Source organism: Perissodus microlepis, chromosome 3 (assembly GCF_051167445.1).
Source record: "Perissodus microlepis isolate ML-2025 ecotype Zambia chromosome 3, ASM5116744v1, whole genome shotgun sequence".
In the NCBI taxonomy this organism is placed as follows: Eukaryota; Metazoa; Chordata; class Actinopteri; order Cichliformes; family Cichlidae; genus Perissodus; species Perissodus microlepis.
The window spans coordinates 22,974,773-22,996,738 of NC_140463.1; the positions used below are offsets into that span (position 1 = coordinate 22,974,773).

At 40.9% G+C, this 21,966-nt stretch overlaps 1 protein-coding gene across 2 annotated transcripts; it reads left to right on the plus strand.

Annotated features, from left to right (window-relative positions):
- Positions 1-393: 393 nt before the first annotated feature.
- LOC146390552 (protein NLRC3-like) lies at positions 394-20,985 on the plus strand. Of its 2 annotated transcripts, XM_084923612.1 has the most exons (11): positions 394-1,103; positions 1,188-1,280; positions 3,116-3,194; positions 3,312-3,498; positions 3,656-5,459; positions 6,743-6,916; positions 10,385-10,558; positions 13,949-14,113; positions 18,827-18,873; positions 19,049-19,257; positions 19,413-19,573. In XM_084923612.1, exons 1-11 carry the CDS (start codon positions 1,015-1,017, stop codon positions 19,470-19,472), a joined length of 3,081 nt encoding a protein of 1,026 aa, XP_084779738.1. In that variant the 5' UTR covers positions 394-1,014; the 3' UTR covers positions 19,473-19,573. The 2 variants fall into 2 exon arrangements, with proteins under 2 accessions (XP_084779738.1, XP_084779737.1); XM_084923611.1 differs by having other exon boundaries at positions 19,049-20,985.
- The last annotated feature ends 981 nt before the right edge of the window (positions 20,986-21,966 follow it).

A 21,966-nucleotide genomic window follows, 5' to 3' on the forward strand; every position in this document is an offset into this window, starting at 1 on the left:
AAAAATGTATTTACTGTTATATAACAGCTGTTATATAACAACTGTTATATATATATATAACAGGTTCTGTTATTGATGGGTTTGTACCTTGAACCTATTTGCTGGAACGTTGAAGACAATATAATTACATAGCAAGCAAGACACGAAGTAGGCAAAGTTCTTCATGTTTCTCGTGCACGGGAGAGAACCGGACAAACGCCGTTCCTTCGCTTGACCCCAGTTGCTCTCGTCCGCTCCCCCGTAACACTGCTCTTTTATTGAGGTTACATGAATATGCATAGGTTCATTAACATATGACGTCTACATACAAACAAAGAGTACCTTGCCTGTGTGTGTGTGTGTGTGTGTGTGTGTGTGTGTGTGTGTGTGTGTGTGTGTGTGTATGGGGTCAGAGTGTGACCCCATAAATGACTTCCCTAAACCTGCTGGTCTGGAAGTCCAGCAGTTCATCTAAACAAAAGGCACTTAGCCTAAAACAGATATAGATACGTTTATCCTGCCATAAAACAATAAGACAAGGTACGACCTCTTCCCATGCTCCCAGGATGTAGGTGTGCACACAAAGTTTGCAGACTATTAAGGATCAAACCTCTACCAATCTACAACTAACTATAAAACTCTAAGCATATATAAGTAGATATTTCTAAGCATAAATGACAATCAACAATACAAAACCTAACAGTTATCAAGTGAAAATAGCAAAGATTTCAGGGCTGGGCTAACATCCTAGTAACACCTCACACAGTCACAACTCATCAAAGCTTCTCATTATCATTAGGACACATTTAGGTCGATATCACTTCACATTTCTGTGTCATCATCCATCAAATGTTGACACATAGTGGGTTTGTCATTCTCTCAGCTGACACTGAGATGAAGCAGGAAAGAAGCAGTTGATATTTGGACAGCAAACATGATGGAAAGGAGGATTTCAGTTGATGAAATGATTTGTGTTTTCTCTGCAGGTGAAGGTAGAAAGTGTTTGTGAGCTGATGTGGATGTAAATTGAGCAGCATGGATCAGTGTGAGGACAGAGAGGAGGGAGTCCCTCGCTCTAAAACCATTCTGTGTGGGGAACGTGAGAGCCAGACCAAATCTCAGAGGTGAGATGACCATCTCTAACTGTCCATGACTATTCTCCATGTCACAGCTCAGCACTCGCATCACTGCTCCATCATTATTCACAGGAACCAGCCTGGACCTCCATCCAGCTTTGTGTCCTTAAGGAGTGACACGTCTAAAGGTGGTCTCGTTGATTTTAAAGTGTCTGCTGCAGAGAGGTGAGCTGTCAGTAACATGAACTGATGTCAGTTTGTCTGATTTAAATGATTTTGATGTTTACTGGTTTCTAAAATGCATCTCTGTAGGAGAGTAGTGTCTCAAAGGTCACACAGGCACAGGTGTAACTGTCATTTTATCTGCTTTTAACACACATTTGGACACAATTGGCTGTTTTTAACTATTTATTTTAATCACAGGTGCAAATTTAGAGCTCACACATCTGGATCCTAAACTATGATGGAAATAGCTGCTAGCAGTGGGTAGTTTGACTTTAGCCTAGTGGCTAAGCTAAAAGAAACAAGCGTGCCAGCTGTGCTCTGTGAGGATGATACGCTGCTCTAGAAAGCAAACTAAGGTTTGCAGACCTTAAAGAGGACATCGCTCTGATCAGTGGAAGTTGTTTGTGCGTGCCACGTGATGCTGCAGGATTTGTTAACATTTCCATGATGGTACATCTCCTCGTATAACTACAAACACATGAACGCTCCTAACGGCAGCTATCACAGCCACAGAGGCAGACTGTTTCTCACTGTTGCATTCAGGGACATTTGTTTTCCTGTAAAAAGCTGTACTCTAATCTAAGAGGACTGTTACTGACAGGAAACAGCTGCATTATCTGCAGTCTGTGTGATCAGAGGTGCTTCAATGACTTTCATCAGATAATTTATCGTTGAATAAAACATGTTTGCGGTCAGAGGTCACAGTCTGCAGGATCCAGCTGTCTGTCTGTGATGAGTGACCTGTCCAAAGATGAACCTCCATACTTCAGTGATGAACCTGGACCAACGAGGTCAGAGAACTGTGATGAGCTCCTTTAGATGTTTGCGTTTTCCTGGATAAATACGAGCTGAAAAATCCTCAGATTTTTACAAAGAAAATGATGAAACAAAAAGATAAAAATGTCAGACTTGGTCATTTGCTGTTTCAGGACAGTGATGCTCATATCTGTGGGGAAAGTGTGTACTGAGTGGGTTCATGTTTGCCTTTAAAGAACAGAGCTGCTCTGTCTCTGATCTGTCTTTGTGTCTGATCTGTTAAACAGTCTGAGAGGTCACAAAGAGACCCAGGGTAACGTGTAAGCAGCTAAAGCCCGGATAATTAATGATTAATACAGTTAATGAGACCTCCATCAGGAGAACACTGAACAACAGTGGTGTGGATGTAGTGGATAAATCCCAGGATACTGATGCTCAGACTTAATCACAGGGAACAAAAACAGATTTGATCTTCAGATTGTGACCTTTAGACTAGACGTTACATTTGTTTAGTGATTTCAAAAGAGATTACATGTGTGGGGGGGTTGCCCTGAAAAACTCATCTAATTTCCTGAACTTATGAATCGATGACTAAGGAACCAAATTTCAATTGTATTATTAGTATGACGGTAAAACTTTCACAAATTCATTAAATATGCAAAATTTGTTTTAGAAAAAAATCAGAGGTGTCAGATGATTTGTGACAAAATGACACAACAGGTATTTCTCACATGTCCTACACTAATCTACCCAGTTTGTAAAGCTGTTGTTATAGTGGTGGAGGGCAGACCTGGGATAATGTTCTGGTCTTTAAGCAATGAACTGCTTGTAGAGGTGGTTGATGGTATATCAGTTTTACCTCCCACTGAGTTAATTTGTTCAATTTAATGAAGTCTGAGCTTCTGCAACATCATCCATCAGCAATGAAAGAGAGTCCATAAAACAGACTGAAAATGCCTGATATTTTCACAATCTGAGAGTTTAAAACATGACAAACTTGATTCAGATGAAGTTACCTGAGCAGAAACTACTGGATCTTTATCTTGTGCTTGAACTGATTCTTCATGGTTCCTCCACAGAGTGGACCAGGAGAGCTCAGAGGTTCCCAGTGGTCAGTCTGCCCAGCAGCATCAAACACACCTGGACTCCATATTTATGGTCTGTACATGTACAACAACTACTTTTACATCTATTGTGTTCACAGTCCTCTCCATGCTGATGTTTGGCTCCATGATTTCAGTCTGATTGGCTCATTCATAAAGTATTCTGTTCCAGCTGCTGGAGGACAACATCATCACTTTTGTGAAGAACGAGCTGAAGAAGATCCAGAAGGTTCTGAGTCCAGATTACCCAGAGTGCTTAGCAAGTCGAAGGAGCAGCAGCAGAGAGGCACTTGTGAAGATCACACTGAAGTTCCTGAGGAAAATGAAGCAGGAGGAGCTGGCTGACTGTCTGCAGAGCAGTAAGAGGATTTCTCTAAAGATTTAAGCTGCTGGATAAATGAAACATTTACTAATGTCTTAAGAGACAGAGCAACGTGTTTTAAAGATTCATTGTTTTTGGAATTAAGTGTATATTTTCATTTTCAAATGATATTCTACATATTTCTTCTCATTCAGAACTTCAAGCTGTAGTTTGTCATCGTAACCTTAAATCTGCTCTGAAGGAGAAGTTCCAGTGTGTGTTTGAGGGGATCGCTAAAGCAGGAAACCCAACCCTTCTGAATCAGATCTACACAGAGCTCTACATCACAGAGGGAGGAACTGCAGAGGTCAATGATGAACATGAGGTTAGACAGATTGAAATAGCATCCAGGAAACCAGACAGACCAGAAACAACAATCCGACGAGAAGACATCTTTAAAGCCTCACCTGGAAGAGATGAACCAATCAGAACAGTGCTGACAAAGGGAGTGGCTGGCATTGGGAAAACGGTATTAACACAGAAATACACCCTCGACTGGGCTGAAGACAAAGCCAACCAGGACATCCAGTTCATATTTCCATTCACTTTCAGAGAGCTGAATGTGCTGAGAGAGGAAAAGTTCAGCTTGGTGGAACTTGTTCATTACTTCTTTACTGAAACCAAAAAAGCAGGAATCTGCAGCTTTGAAGACTTCCAGGTTGTGTTCATCTTTGATGGTCTGGATGAGTGTCGACTTCCTCTGGACTTCCACAACACTACAATCCTAACTGACCCTAGAAAGTCCACCTCAGTAGATGTGCTGCTGGTAAACCTCATCAGGGGGAAACTGCTTCCCTCTGCTCACCTCTGGATAACCACACGACCTGCAGCAGCTAATCAGATCCCTCCTAGGTGTGTTGAAATGGTCACAGAGGTCAGAGGGTTCACTGACCCACAGAAGAAGAAGTACTTCAGGAAGAGATTCAGAGATAAGGAGCAGGCCAGCAGGATCATCTCCCACATCAAGACATCACGAAGTCTCCACATCATGTGCCACATCCCAGTCTTTTGCTGGATTACTGCTACAGTTCTGGAGGATGTGCTGAATACCAAAGAGGGAGTACAGCTGCCCAAGACCCTGACTGAGATGTACATCCACTTCCTGGTGGTTCAGGCCAAAGTGAAGAAGGTCAAGTATGATGGAGGAGCTGAGACAGATCCACACTGGAGTCCAGAGAGCAGGAACATGATGGAGTCTCTAGGAAAACTGGCTTTTGATCAGCTGATGAAAGGAAACGTGATCTTCTATGAATCAGACCTGACAGAGTGTGGCATTGATATCAGAGCAGCCTCAGTGTACTCAGGAGTATTTACACAGCTCTTTAAAGAGGAGAGAGGACTGTACCAGGACAAGGTGTTCTGCTTCATCCATCTGAGTGTTCAGGAGTTTCTGGCTGCTCTTCATGTCCATCTGACTTTCATCAACTCTGGACTCAATCTGATGGAAGACCAACAAACAACCTCCAAGAAATCTGAAACAGGAGAATCTTCAGAGAAATACTTCTACCAGAGTGCTGTGAACAAGGCCTTACAGAGTCCAAATGGACATCTGGACTTGTTCCTGCGCTTCCTCCTGGGTCTTTCACTGCAGACCAATCAGACTCTCCTACGAGGCCTGCTGACACAGACAGGAAGTAGCTCACAGACCAATCAACAAACAGTCCAGTACATCAAGAAGAAGCTCAGTAAGAATCGGAATCTGTCTGCAGAGAAAAGCATCAATCTGTTCCACTGTCTGAATGAACTGAATGATCGTTTTCTAGTGGAGGAGATCCAACAGTCCCTGAGATCAGGAAGTCTCTCCGAAGATGAACTGTCTCCTGCTGAGTGGTCAGCTCTGGTCTTCATCTTACTGTCATCAGAAAAAGCTCTGGATGTGTTTGACTTGAAGAAATACTCTGCTTCGGAGGAGGCTCTTCTGAGGCTGCTGCCAGTGTTCAAAACCTCCAACAAAGCTCTGTAAGTACATTTGTACTCATGTTTTACTTCAAACATCCAACTGTGTCAGTAATTTATTTCACCAGGCTTTCTGTCTTTGTATGAATTTGTATCCTAAAGTTTGGGATTACTCCTATATAACTGTAACCTCTTTGATGGCTCAAGAACTCTGTGTACTCGAAACGCTGAGACTACCATAAACTATGATCATCAGTGCTGCTGTTGTGTTATCAGTCTTTGTTTAAAAACTGCCAAATGTTGTAATACTTTATATTCACATGCATGCTTTTAGATACATTTCTACTGCAGGTCTATTTTTGGTCACAAATATTGGTGAAACACTCACTTTTACATGCATGGTGGCTCATGCATTAAACAAAGCATTTGCATTTGAATTACTCAGTGAATCATTGTAGCCACAGAAACGTCTTTAGTTACACTTTTAAGCTTAGATTTCTGGGCTCTTCCCAGGATGTAATGAGCATTACTTCTTCACCCAAATCTCTCCACTTTCATGTGTTCATGCACCACTGTTGAATTGAGTTAATTACTAAACTCTGCCTCGGTCTTCCACAGTGTGTTTTTTGTTTCTTTGTTGTTTTTGGCCTGCTCTCTCCCCTCACTCCCAAACTGGTTGGAGCAGATGGTTGTCCCTCCCTGAACCTGCTCTTCTTATAATAAGTTGTTGTTTGTTTTTTTCCCCTGACTTATAGCTATTCTCATCATTGTCTTCAAATTAACTCACACACTGCTGACTGCTGCTATAGCTTACCTGGCTGAGCAGGTGAGCGATGTACTGAAGGTTAGAGTTGTGACTCCAGGGCCTGGGTTTGAATCTTCTTTTCATCATCCTTCACAACTCATCCACAAGGTGTCACAAACTACAGCACAACAGCAAATACAAAGCATGTCTTACTGGATGGCTGCAACAACCAGAGTTTTACCTACCTTTGGACAGCATGAGTGTAATATTTATTGAACAGAGTCGTCTTCTGTGGTCTTTGCTGCTGTGAATGTCCATGCTGTCCACAGATATATTTCAATATCAGGCTCTAAACTATGCAAATGGATCAGAGAAGATTACATTTCCAAACATGATTCAGAAATTATGTTTATACTAGATTTACAGTTTATGTTAATGTCCTCTGAATTACGAGGTGGAGGAGGTGAAGCTTACAAGGAGTAAGTGCTGATAGAAGGACAGCTGTGTTTTAATGAAGCTATTTAGTCAACCAGTAATTATATTGCATGGTGGCATTTTAAAAATTCATTTGACTGATTTAATTAATTTGTTTTTTTTACAGACTAAGTGGCTGTAACCTCTCAGAGAGAAGCTGTAAAGCTCTGTCCTCAGTTCTCAGCTCCATGTCCTCTTTTCTGAAAGAGCTGGACCTGACTAACAATGACCTGCAGGATTCAGGCGTGAAGTTTCTGTCTGCTGCGCTACAGAGTCCACATTGTACACTGGAAACTCTCAGGTCAGGATCCAAACGTTCCCACTGCTTATCATTTAAGGTCTGAATGATATTAAACAATAAACAACCAAGCTTTGTAGAATTGGCGAGTGACCTTTGACCGGGGTGGCTGTAGCTCAGGTGGTAGAGCAGGTCAGCTACTATCCAGAATGTTGCTCTCCGATGCAGTGTGAATGTGCATGAAGCACTAAAACAGCTTAGATAATGTTCTTTTGTGAATGGGTGTGATTGGGTGAATGAACGAGTTGTATAAAGTGCTTTGAGTATAAAAGAGCTATATAAGAACCAGTCCTTTCACCTTTTATTTATCTTTGGAGGGCTTATGAGGTTCTTAATTACTGTCTGAGGAGTTTTTACAGTCACATTTTGTAAAAGAGAAGTATTGTTCGGTTCATGTTTTCTGTGGCATGTTTTGTTTGACACACCAATGAGCAGGCTATTTGTTCCATCCATCCATCTTCTTCCGCTTATCCGGGGCTGGGTCATGCGGGCAGCAGCCTAAGCAGAGAAGCCCAGACCTCCCTCTCCCCAGCCTCCTCCTCTAGCTTGTCTGGGGGAACGCGGTAAACCAGCAAAAAACTCGAGCAGCCGGGCTACGTAAAAAGTGTAGGGGGGCGTGTTTGCGGTCACGTCTAGCGGGTGTATGGGCGGGAGCGTTACACAGTCGCTCCACCTCAAGTCACTACTGCGCAGACTCTGGCTCCAAAAATGCAAGATGGCAGCCTCCACAAGCGGGATATTTTGGCTTTATTTTTGCACAATGGGAGGAGGTGGTGTCGCGTTGTCCATCTTTTATACAGTCATTGGTTCTGACTTTTAAAAATTAAGATGGATTATACGGTTTTGTAAACTGCCCTCTCTCTAGTGGCTGCTTTGTAATATTTTTTTGGTTACTTTAGAAAAAAGAAAAATCCAAGATGGCTTACCGTGATGCTGAAGTATTATTGTTTTAAGCTCATATGAACCTTAAAATGTTGTAGCTTTGGACGACATTTGTCTGTCAGTATGAATGATGATAAAATCATAATTTTATTTTGTTTTGCTTAATGATAATTTTTATGATTAAGATGAACGTTTTATCTTGTTAGCTTGCAATAAGCGTGTAACAAGCTAGTTTGCAATGTTGGTTAGCTAACACAATATTTCGTATGCTTTCAGTTTTACGATGGTCAAAGAGAGAGCCACGGTGAGAGGCCGGTCTTTAATAAATGAGCACAGAAAGGAAAATAAGTCTGGATATTGAATCATCGTTATCTCACTGTCTAGCTGGTGAAAACGTGGAAACTCAGGGCAAGGACAGCAAACTGTCAGTCTGGACTTTTCTTTATTTCCATTAGCTGTAAGTGAGATTTCAGAGCAATCAGAGATGGTGGGTCTGTGTATAAAGTATAATTCATGTGCAGTTGTTGAAATTGTAGAATGAGAAATAGCAGTTTTGGGCTATTTCCTGCTTGTGCTGATGAAAATGTTTATTGACGTGTGAATTCATTCTTCAACGCTCGAAAACTTTGCTTTTCTTATTTTTGTGTAACACAATTTAATGCACTGAAGAACAATGAAAACAGGAAACAGAGACAGCTGGCCTTCAAATTAAAAGCTGCTCCTTCTGAAACGTGTTGGTGGTAAAATTTAAGAAGAGCTGAAGCACATAAATAATCTACGTGCCTAAATATTAAACACAGTTGAGGCCAGTGTTGTTAGTCCAGGTCAGAAGATGACTTGTTGGAATGAAAATGAGCTTGTAGTTTGTCTGCTTTAATAATGTGACTGAAAAAAGGTGATGGCCTTCAAATATGTCCATTTCTTTCCAACTTCACCTTTAAAAGACATGGGGATCCTGGAATGAAAAAACATGACTTTTTCATGTTTTTTATTAGGGCTGGGCCATATCATACTGTTCACGGTAATACCGGTATAATTTTGGGCAACGATAGAAAAATTAAATATCGCGATAGAGTATGGGTTAAACGCGCATGCGCAGTGCCTTTGTTTTCATACGCACACGTCGGAAAAAGCATGGCGGCGAAAGCAAATCGTTGAATGAAACGGATGAACCAGAACTGGTTTGTAAAAATACTGCAACTTCAGTGGTGTGGAACTGGTTTAGCTTTCGTCCGTCTGTAAAAACGTGGACTAAGAAAGAATGTCTTATCTTATATCATATATCAAGTAAGTAATTAAAATTTTATTTCTAAAGCACCTTTCAAGACAAATTTACAAAGTGCTTCAGGACAAACTACCAGTGCAAAATACCAGGAAAAAAAGAAGAATTAACTAAATGCAAGTCTGAAAAGATGAGTTTTTAGTTGTTTCTTGAAAGAGTCCACTGACCTCAAGCTCAGAGGAAGAGAGGTCCAGAGTCTGGTGGCCACTAGGGGTGCCACAAACAATTATTTTGATAGTCAACTAATCGATTATCTTTGCGATTAGTCGACTAATCAGATCATGCATCCATTGGACGTAAAACGTACAGCTTATTGCACCAGCATCTGCTCTTATATAACTATCATTAGCTTACAGCTTGAAGTGTTTAAGGTATGTGCTAACTAAAAATAAAGACAAGATGATAGTTTATTAAATTTTAATGATTTTGCTTTTAATGTAATTTTGGGCAACGATAGGAAAATGAAATATCGCGATAGAATATGGGTAAAACGCACATGGCGGCGACGCAGAATGAGAAAAGCGAAAGTGGATCGTTAAATGAAACGGATGAACCAGAATTGGTTTGTAAAAATGCTGCAACTTCAGTGGTGTGGAACTGGTTTAGCTTTCGTCCGTCAGATACACAACAAAGCACTATTTTTGGTTAAGCCTGCTAGCGGGCCGTCGTTATTACCGTGTTTTTTGGAAAATACGGCACACTTAAAATCAGTCCTTCGATTTTTCTTAAAATCGACAGTGCCCCTTATAATCCAATGGGCCTTATATATGAATTCTGGTTGTGTTTACTGACCTTGAAACGATTTTATGTGGTACACGGCGCTCGAAAATCTGTCAAATGTTTTAGTACGACTTTGCTAAGCTACGAACCCGGACTGCTTGATGGATTGTCGGAGCATTACGGCTATCATAATGTCAGGAGCCTGGCGGAGTGATACGTACTGTGCTTCAACATAATATTACCGTATTGTGTATGTATAACCTCTTTTTAAGTTTTGTGGATATTATACATGGTTATGCTGAGGAAATGTCGGCCAATTTCCACTGGAAATGCCTTTTGGTTAAACTGTCAGCAAGGAATTTGCACTGTTAAATTTTTATATAACTAATTCACATAAAACAGCTGCTTGTTTAAGTGAAAATACAATGATGTTTTTTTTTGCACTAATAAAGTTGTGGAGTTGGAGTTTCCATTTTCTAAACTTCTACATTCTGAACCTTCTTCAGCTCTGAAAAGATTATGAAACACTGAATGATTTCAAGCACACACTTTGTCTAATAAACTTACATCTTTCATTCTTTATACAGATTGGGGAGCTGTGGTTTGTCAGAGATCAGCTGTGATTATCTGGCAGCAGCACTGAAGTCCAACCCCTCCCATCTGAGAGAGCTGGACCTGAACTCCAACAACCTGCAGGATTCAGGAGTGAAACAGCTGTGTGGCTTTCTGGAGAGTTCAGGATGTGGACTCAAAACTCTGAGGTCAGTCACCATGTTTTAGTTGTGCTGAGATGAATATGATGTGAAAGTTGTGCTGACACTAAACTGCAGACACAAGGCTGATATTATACTGATCCACACTGAGGATCTTCATTGTAAAGTCTGTTTACTTCTTCTCTGGTTTAGTCCATTGATTGTAGCAGAACAATGTTCACATTTCAAACAGTGATACTCAGCGTATGGCCCGCGGCCCACACGCGGCCTGCCAACCTTTCCTAATTCAGATAGAGGGTACCCCGATTAACTGTGTACCATTCTTCCTCACAGTTCTAAGTATCAGACACAACAATGAATAATCCACAGCTGACTCTCTTAAGAAAGGTCAAAGGTCACGACATCTCCAAAATCCACCTGTGACACACGTTTCCATCAGTGTGATTGATTCTAGTCAAATAATGATTGATAACTGATCAGTGTGCGACACAGTAAATGTTTGCAGTGCCGGAAACTTCCAATCTAACAGCAACACTGTCCACAGTGTCAGAGTTACAAAGATGGAGATCATAGATTTTATTCTGGTAAATCTGTGATGTCACTGCCGTCCCCATCCTGATATATTGATGACTGAGAAAAGCTGTAAAAGCTTCATGTTTAGCAAAATAATGTTTAACTGGGAATTCTGCTTTTGTGACAAGTTAAACTTGTGCAGATGAACATCTCCTCTGAGTTTGCGTTCAGGAGACTGACACCCTCTCTACTTTTAAGATCAGCTTCAAACTTTCCTTTTTGATAAAGCTTATTGTTAGAGGTGGATCAGGTGATCCTGAGTTATGCTGCTATAGGCAAGACTTCCCATGATACTCTTCTTTCTTCTCCGCCCACCTCTTTTCACTACTGATGTTTTTATATGTCACTACTGCATGCTCTTAACTTTTGTCTTCTCTCTTCTTAGTTTGTGATTTGTTCTTGTCTCTCTGAGCTCATCTCTTCTCTTCCCCCTCACCCTGCAACCAGTCATTGTAGATGGTTCTCCTGTAGCCTGTTTTCACTGGTAGGATCTTTCTATCAAAGGGAGTTCTTCCTTCCCACCATTACCAAGCACTGCTCACAGTGGATTGCCTGATGGTTGGGACTTTCTAATATTGTAGGGAGTTACCTGTTAAATCAAATCAAATCAAATCACTTTTATTGTCACATCACATGTGCAGGTACACTGGTACAGTACATGTGAGTGAAATTCTTGTGTGCGAGCTTCACAATACAATACCATAAGAACAAGCAAAATATAAGAATGGCTAAATCTGAGAATTATATGAATAAATATATGTACAATATAAGAGTATATGCATATTACTGAATGTGTATACTAAATATGTGTGTATATGTGTGTGTGTGTGTGTGTGTATACATATTTTACAAATTAAATAGAGTAAACAATAAAATAAAGTATATAAAATATACAGAGGTTGGTAGTTGGACATGTGCAAAATAAGTGGCATTTATATACAGTGTGGAGTGCATAATGTTGAAGTTCTAGTAGTGAAGGTGAGGTGTCTATGAAGTGTTCAGCAGTCTGATGGCCTGGTGGAAAAAGCTTCTCTCAGTCTGCTAGTTCGGGACCGGATGCTGCAGAATCTCCTTCCTGATGGAAGTAGTCTGAACAGTTTATGGCTGGGGTGACTGGAGTCCTTGATGATCCTCCCCGCTTTCCTCATGCACCGCTTCCCGTAGATGTCCTGGAGGGAGGGAAGCTCACCTTGAATGCTGAGCTGTAATCCACAAACAGCATTCTCACATATGTGTCTCTCTTCTCCAGGTGTGAAAGGGCAGTATGTAGTGTCAGGGCTATGGCATCATCAGTGGACCTGTTGTGGCGGTATGCAAATTGTAGAGGGTCCAGTGAGTCGGGTAGTGAAGAGCAAACAAAGTCTCTGATCAGCTTCTTGAAGCATTTGCTCACGATGGGGGTCAGGGCTACAGGTCGCCAGTCGTTCAATGAGGAGATGGTGGAGGATTTGGGTACAGGGACGATGGTGGCCATTTTGAAGCAGGCTGGGACTACAGACAGAAAGAGGGAAAGGTTGAAGATGTGTGTAAACACTCCAGCCAGCTGAGCCGCGCATGACTTGAGGACGCGGCCGGGAATCCCATCCGGACCAGTAGTGTTGCACGCATTTACCTTCCTGAAGCACTTCCGCACATCCTCCTCAGACACAGTGTGTGCACTGACGTCATCCGCGGTGCGCACACTGTCCAGTCTCATGGTGTTCGCTGTGTCGAATCTAGCCTAGAATACGTTTAGATCCTCACACAGAGAAGCCGTGGTCTGCGGTGTGCTGGTTTTCCCTCTAAAGTCTGCGATTGTGTTTAGTCCCTGCCACATACTCCGAGGGTTGTCAAACTGTTGCTCCACCCTGTCCCTGTACTCACGTTTGGCTGCTTTGATCGTCTTCCGGAGTTGGTAATGTGCGTGTTTGTAGTCCGATGTGTTCGCGGAGGCAAAGGCGGTGCTCCGTGCCACCAGTGCCGTGCGAACATCTCTGTTAATCCAGGGTTTTTGATTTGGGAAGGATTTAACTGTTCTGGATGGGACGACATCTTCCACGCGAGTACACTGAGTACACTGAGTCTGTATACTCATCGATGTCATTAGCTGCCACGTGAAACATTTCCCAGTCCGCGTGATCAAAACAGTCCCGCAGCGTAGACTCCGATTGGTCCGACCAACGGTGCACCGCCCTCAGGGTTGGAGCTTCCTGTTTCAGCTTCTGCCTGTAGGCGGGCGGGAGCAGGATGGAGCGGTGATCCGATCGGTCGAATGGGGCGCGGGGGAGGGCTTTGTATGCATCCCGGAAAGAGGTGTAGCAGTGGTCAAGTAGCCGGTCTCCACGAGTGTTGAAATGGATGTGTTGGTGGAGTTTTGGTGAAACTTTCTTCAGGTTTCCTTTGTTAAAGTCCCCTGTCGTGATAAACGCCGCCTCTGGGTGTGCGGTTTCCTCACTACTGATCGCACTGTACAGTTCCCTGAGTGCTCGGTCAGTGTCGGCTTGTGGGGGAATGTAAACAGCCGTAATAATCACTGTTGTGAATTCCATCGGTAGCCAGAATGGCCGGCACTTAATCATCAGGTACTCCCGGTCCAGTGAGCAGAAAGGATTTGACTGGGTGCACGTTCGCATAATCACACCAGCTGTTGTTGATCATGAAACACACACCACCGCCTCTGCTTTTACCAGTAAGATCCTGTGACCTGTCCGCGTGGTGCACAGAGAACCCCGGTAGTTGTATTGCGGAGTCCGGTACCTTATCTGGAAACAGTCACTTATAAATAAAGTTAAATTAAACTGAATGGACGTAAATGGATAATGTTATTGTACCTGACAAACAGAAAATCATTGTTCACAGATGGATTCATGTTTTGTGTGTCTGCAGTCTGTCAGGCTGTCTGATCACAGAGGAAGGCTGTACTTCTCTGGTCTCAGCTCTGAACTCCAACCCCTCCCATCTGAGAGAGCTGGACCTTAGCTACAATCATCCAGGAGACTCAGGAATGAAGCTGCTGTCGGCTGGATTGAAGGATCCACTGGACACTCTCAGGTATGAAGAGAATGTCTGATAGAGGAGGAAGAGCTGGAAACATTTCCTGTGTCCTTCACTCACTTCCTGTTTGTTTCCTGCAGATGAGACATGAACAATCACACATGGAGGAGTATTTTTTAGGGACAGACACACTAGTCTAGCTGGATAGTACATGGATATTTATGTAGGGGGTCTCTAAGGAGTCTGTTTGCAGGAACATTAATGATAACTGATAACACATATTGAGATTTTAATTAAAAGTAGACATACAGTTAGGTCCATAAATATTTGGACAGAGACAACATTTTGTAATTTTGGTTACCACAGTGAATTTTAAAGGAAAAAACTCAAATGCAGTTGAAGTTCAAACTTTCAGCTTTAATTCAGTGGGTTGAACAAAAAGATTGTATAAAAATGTGAGGAACTAAAACATTTTCTTAACAAAATCCTTCATTTTAGGGGCTCTAAAGTAACTGAATGAATTAAATAAGTGAAAATAAATTGTTGGATTTCTCTGGATTTTGTTAGACACCTCTTTCCATGACTCCTCTCTCCCCGTGTCCTTTCCTTGGCTCCTCTGCTCACGTCTCTGGTGGGAGGGGCTAAGATATGAGGAGAGCAGTGGAGGATGTACAAAGTGAGAAATGAGAAAGGGGCACAGACTGAAAAGCTTGATGACCTTTAGGTAGGTCTGTGGGACAGACAGTAAATTTGTCATGTTTGAACTCAGTGAGTGAGATGAAGAGTGATGGTGGAGATGGACTACATACACAGGAGCCTGACCCTGAAATGCTCTGTATGAAAGGTAAAATAATACTGAGGACAGGTGAAAGATGCAAAGGCAGGTGAGGAAGTGACAAAAGGAGCCTTTAGTGGCCAAAAGACAAAAGTCCATCAAACCGAAATCCAAAGCAGCACAGGAAACATGAAAAAAAGCAATAAGAGCTGCTTGAATTTTCCAAATACTGAGGAAAGGTGCTTCATTGCTTCCTTTATTTTTGTCGTGGCTGACTGAACGGACTCACGTGCAGACCGCTGACAGTATATTTACAAATTTTATTCTTTACACAAACACCAGGTGAATATTTACACGGTGAAGGGAAAAACAGGGGCTCCAGGGATTCACGGGGCTTGGGGAAAACAGGCACAGACACTCCGCTCTCACTCAGAGATTCACTTGGACTCCACAGAACATTCCACAGGCAGTAATCCACAAAACGCTCCAGTAATCCACACACTCTCCACTGAGACGAACACACGGGGAAAAATCCAAGGGACATGAGGGCAGGCTTCGGGGAAATCTATCTAAGAGAAAAAAGTTAGCGAAGGAAATCATGGGAGAAAGCTAGATTCTACTGACAGTTACTAACTGCAGTCTACAATGGTCCAGCGAGGAATAACACCAAACTGCTGCCATAAATAGTCCAGGGCAGGTTATCAGGGAGATCAGGTGTGCAGTGGCAGGTGCGTGGGCCAAGGGCGGGAGCCCATAATGAGCTCCGCCCAGGCATAGTGGAAAACAAAAGGAGAACAGAGAAGGGAGGGAGCGAGAGCAAGAGAGAGCAGAGGCAAAAACAAAAACACACATGTAGCCACACAGGGAGAGCCAGGCAGACACGGTACCATGACAATTACCTCCTTTAGCAGAGGAGATACTACTGGAGCATCCTTTATGAAAGCAGAGGACATATATATTAGGGGTGCAACGATACACAAAATTCACGGTTTGGTTCAGTTCGATACTTTGGTGTCACGGTTTGATATTTTTTCGATACAAAAAAAAATGTTCATGCCTTTTTAATTTGTCATTTATTAAAATTATAAATATATATTTTAACTCAAAAGTACAGTTTTTAAATTTAATGTTGCTGAAACAACAAAGTAATAAAAAAATAAATCTATCTGGTCGAGAAATCACTCATCTTTGGAAAAGAGAGTTTATTACAGAGAAATGGCTCTTTCCAAAATAAAAGCTATACTATACGCTTCTTCTGGGCTATATTCTCAGCAGCATATTAAACATATCAGGTCCCCATAAGGAGAATCATGTGCTAACGGCTGTCTAAATGACTCGGGTAAAGTTTGTAGCATGCGTGCTTGTTGTTTTTGTCTGCTTCCACTTGTCTTTGCACTAGGATGATGTCGGAGTAAATGTGCAGTCATATTCGTTGTGTTCCCACTAGTGCTGTCAGCGTTAATCTGAAATGACGTTAACGCCACAACACGGCAAATCTCCGTTAACGAGCTACCGCGGATCGCCCCGTGCGTGGGGCTGGACGGCGTCAACACGTTAACGAGCTAACTGCGCTAACGCAGTAGTTCCCACCAATGTAATTGAGCATTGCATGGCACATCCGACATACTATTTTACTTCTGTCCATGACGCGCTTACCTTCAAGGGTCATACATCACATGAAAACCAAAATAGTTCCAAAGGCCAGATCTGAATGAGGGTGGGGGAGGTTCAATTTGCCATGTTGCAAGGAGAGCTTAGCTTCTGTCTTGCTAGCTTGCCCTGCGCTCAGTGGATCTGCGCTCGACAGTGCAGCCTAGGCAGAGTAGTCGAACGCAGATCCACTGAGCGCTCAACACAGACAGCATTGTCAGAAGAAAAGTTGATAAAATAAATTAATAATTTTGTATTGTTCGATACATATGCGTACCGAACCGAAAGCACTGTATCGAACGGTTCAATATCGATACGAGTATTGTTGCACCCCTAATATATACATATATATAGATAGATAGATAGATAGATAGATAGATAATATCACACAAGTATTTACAGCTGTGGCTCAGTAATTTGTTGATTTGTAATTTGTTGAAGCAACATTGGCAGCAATTATAGCCTCAAATCTGTTTGAGACAAAGAATCCATGTTTCTGTTTTTGCCTCTTTTTGAACTTTATTTTTGAAAAATCCAGCATACAGAGTAGAGTAGGACATCCCATGAATATGGAAAGTTACTTAAAGACAAAAACCTGCCAAAACAGAGGTGGTAAAGAAAATCTCAGAGGTTTAAATGCAGCTGCATAAAACCAGGATTAACACATTTGGACGGAGGAAAAAGAGAGAATTAAAATAATAAATGAGAGAAAAACAACAATAAGTTATTATCATTACCAGTGTTGGGATAATTACACAAAAGCGTCATGGATTACACAGTAATTGTCCTTTTTCTTAAAATCCAGCACATTACTTAATTACTTGCCAAATAAATGAATTAATTGAACCACTTCACTGTAAAATCTAATTAGTTCCCCAAACTTAAAAAAACGATTCAAACTTGTTCCCCAAAAAAAAAAACGAAGTAAAGCTTACTTAAGATATCTGTGTTAGGACTTATTCATTACAAGTATACAGTACTAAGAATAACATGATGTTTCTGAGGGCACAATACTAATTGTTTACTCACTGATAAAAATTTCAAGTTCTACTAAATTTAAAAAAAAAAATGTTTCTGGTAACTTCCTTTTTTTCTAACACATAAATCTGTCCTAATGATAGTTTTTGTGTATGGACACAAAAGCAACAACACAAAGCAGCACAAAGACTTCACAGTGATTCTACTGTAGAAAAGTGAGCAGGTAGAAATGGATTCTCCAAGCCTGACTGCTCATCACTGCCTTTGTTGTCTGTTTAAAAATCAGCCTCAGGTTTCTGGACTCTAGTCAGCATCCACACAGCTATAACATTGCTCTGGATTCTGGCTTTGTCACTTTGTGTTAGCATGCCATCTGTGCACATGGTTGCAAAGAGCCAAAGTTGTGTTAGCAGCATAATGCAGTTGTTTGTGTCCTGGATGTGGTGTGTATTTCATCATCACACTTTTGTGCATTAAAAATCAAATGTATATCTCCACTATAAACCACTGCAGCATTTTCCTCCTGAGTGACACGAACTAAAAAAACTGATTGTAGCTCAGTGTGGAGGAAGGAAAGTGCCTGTTTTTGATTTTTCTTTTCTATCCACGCTGCGTCCAGACAACTGTAATGTAATTACAGCATTGAGTACAGTTACATGTTACATTACTGATTCCCAATGTGTGCGATATATTTGTCCAGTTTGGTGTTTATGCCTGCGGTCTACTATTTATATTTGATTCCTGCACACTTGGAGTGAGCTCACCCATCATTTAGTTTTACATGTACAATCTCAGTAAAGAGCTTTTCTAACTGATCCTATTCTAATGTCACTGACAAAGGTTATGTGATGACAGTACTGTGTTACTTTGAAATGCATTATATCCAACACTAATTAGTATCATTATTATTACTACTACACTCCTACCACCATTAATGACAACCAAGTTTTTTATTTCATTAACACCATGCAGCTGAAACTGATTAAAAAAACGCTCTGGTGCTTATTTTAGTCAGAAGTTGGACTGACTTGATGCCGTACTCTCATTAACAGTTTTTTATAGTAAAGGTCATGAATGAGAGCAAAGGCAGGGAGGTGTCCTTTCCAGCTAAACAGAAGAGGAATATAAAGATAATGAAGGTCACAGTTTGAATCAATCAATTTCATTCAATACAGTGGTGTACTGACAGATCCAGGATCAGTCCAAATCATCAGCAGTTTGATCCACGTATGGATTGAAGTGTATTTGTGAAACTCTTGGACTGTTCCTTTATCAATGTAAAACAGTATGTGTATGAGAGCCATGCAATGTCCATGTGTGCATACTGAAAGAGACTGTGCTGGTCTGACCCCCCCTCCTCCTTTCAGGGTGGAGCCTGCTGGAGAACAATGGTTGACACCAGGTGTGAGGAAGTGTAAGTGTGTTTTTAATATGATTCATGAAAACAAAGCAGCACACATTCAACCATCTTCAAACTGTCACATCACTCATTCACATCTCTGATGTCAGGTGTCATCATCAAAGTGTCAATCAATGAACAGATGATGGATCAATAACTGCAACTGGATTGTGTTTGTTCTCTCCATCAGATTCCTGTCAACTCACAATCAACACAAACACAGTAAACAAAAGACTCAAACTGTCTGACAACAACAGGAAGGTGATGCGTGTGGAGAAGGTTCAGTCATATCCCGATCATCCAGACAGATTTGATGTCCGTCCTCAGCTGCTGTGTAAAAATGGTCTGACTGGTCGCTGTTACTGGGAGGTCGAGTGGAAAGGAAATGTTTATATATCAGTGAGTTACAGAAGAATCAGAAGGAAAGGAGACAGTGATGACTGTGTGTTTGGATACAATGATCAGTCCTGGAGTCTGTGGTGCTCAGATGTTCTTGGTTACTCTGTCTGGCACAATAACAGAAAAACATCCATCTCCTCTTCCGTCTCTAACAGAGTAGCAGTGTATGTGGACTGTCCTGCTGGCACTCTGTCCTTCTACAGAGTCTCCTCTGACACTCTGACCCACCTCCACACCTTCAACACCACTTTCACTCAAACTCTTTATCCTGGATTTAGTGTCTGGTCTCCTGTTTCCTCAGTGTGTCTGTGCTGAGTTGAGTGTAAAGAGTGTCCTCCTGTTAGAGAAACACTCTGACTGTTGAACAGATAGTTCAGTTTGTACATGTCTGTCTCTTTCACTCAGAAACACGTTTTCAGATTCACGGATTCAATCAGTTGATGTTTTAAACTGATTGAATCCTCTTCAGATGGGTCATAATGCATGTGGCTTATCTAATAAACAGCAGATGCTGCATTGATTATTTGAAACTAGTCTTGTCTTAATCGTGCACCTTTTGTATTTCATGTTAGAAAAATTGCTTTGAATCTTCAAAGACAAAAAATATAAAAGGTCAAGACAATCCCTAATTTCAAATAAAGAAAGAACTACACCAGCTTTGGTTAAGTCCCCTCCAAAAAACCTCTTAAATGGCATCTACTGTCTGGAAATGTTTGTAAACTTCCCTTGCCATCTATCCCCAAAGGTTCTCAATTATATTTAAAGCAGGGGAACATGCAGGTTGGTCCAAAAGAGTGATGTTATTCTCCTGGAAGAAGTCCCTTGTCATGCAGGCATTGTGTACTTTAGCGCAGTCCTGTTGAAAAACCCAGTCGTTACCACACAGATGAGGGCTCTCAGTCATGAGGGATGCTCTGCAATGTCTGGACATAGCCAGCAGCTGTTTGACGCCCCTGCACCTCCTGAAGCTCCGTTGTTCCACTGAAGGAAAAAGCACCCAAACCATTATAGTGCCCCCTTTACTGCGAAAAATTTAAAATTAAATTGTTTCATGAAAATTAAGTAAAGGTCACATTAAAATGTGAAAATTGATCTGTTAAATTAACTTTTTGTTTTGTTTTGTTTTTTGCTTTAGAAACCTGGAATTACAGCTACTTTGCTAATTTTTTTTTTAGTGAAAATGTGCTACATTTGACATTTATTACATTTATTTGGTGCATATTGTTGAAAAATGTCAGTTTCTTATTCACTGGCTAGTGACTGGCTATGTAGAGATGGGTTTTATGTAGGAGTAATACTGCTTTCTATGTCCAACCTTTCATTCGATACATCTTTAAATGCTATTTCATGTAATCAAGTTTGGGGGTTTTTATTAGCTGCCTTTTTTTGGTAAACAACTTCTTTATTTTAATTTTGTGCTATCTATTGATAAGGGTTTTTCTGTGTTACTGGAAGGTCTTTACCTTAAATTATCAAGTGCCTTGAGGTGACTGCAATTTTGCACGACAGAAAATAATAATTGTCAGTTGAGTTCAGTATGAACGCGTATAAATTGTTATACGCTTTCATATAACAGTTGCACGTGTTTAGGTGGATGCAGCTGGCAGGTAGACCCTCATTGTTTTTAATACATACAAAGTTCAGTGTCTGATTTGTAATTGTATGAGTACAATTGCATAAGAAAAGTGTCATGGATGCTACAAAATTGTATTTGCAGAAAGTACTTGCAGAAAAAGTTACAAAAGAATTAAAAATGGTTCCCAAAATGTGTGCATTTATAAATCTTTAGTTAAAATGTGTGTATTAAATATAAACTGAATCAAGTATGAGAAAAACGTTTGTTTTTCTAAGTAATACTAAAGTAGTTTCCTTTGGATGTTTCCATGATTAAAAAATAAAAGTAATCTTTTGATATTCTATAACTTACTCAGACTAAAAATCTCATTTCCAAGAGAGGCCTGGACCTGAAATAAGATTAAATGAATCACATTAAGAAACTCCCCTTCCAAACATAAACTTTAACCATTTTTTTGTTCCTGTCCACTGCTTCTGTAAAAACGTGGACTAAGAAAGAATGTCTTATCTTGTCATGACTTGTCTTATCTTATATCATATATCAAGTAAGTAATTAAAATTTTATTTCTAAAGCACCTTTCAAGACAAATTTACAAAGTGCTTCAGGACAAACTACCAGTGCAAAATACCAGGAAAAAAAGAAGAATTAACTAAATGCAAGTCTGAAAAGATGAGTTTTTAGTTGTTTCTTGAAAGAGTCCACTGACCTCAAGCTCGGAGGAAGAGAGGTCCAGAGTCTGGTGGCCACTAGGGGTGCCACAAACAATTATTTTGATAGTCAACTAATCGATTATCTTTGCGATTAGTCGATTAATCAGATCATGCATCCATTGGACGTAAAACGTACAGCTTATTGCACCAGCATCTGCTCTTATATAACTATCATTAGCTTACAGCTTGAAGTGTTTAAGGTATGTGCTAACTAAAAATAAAGACAAGATGATAGTTTATTAAATTTTAATGATTTTGCTTTTAATGTAATTTTGGGCAACGATAGGAAAATGAAATATCGCGATAGAATATGGGTAAAACGCACATGGCGGTGACGCAGAATGAGAAAAGCGAAAGTGGATCGTTGAATGAAACGGATGAACCAGAATTGGTTTGTAAAAATGCTGCAACTTCAGTGGTGTG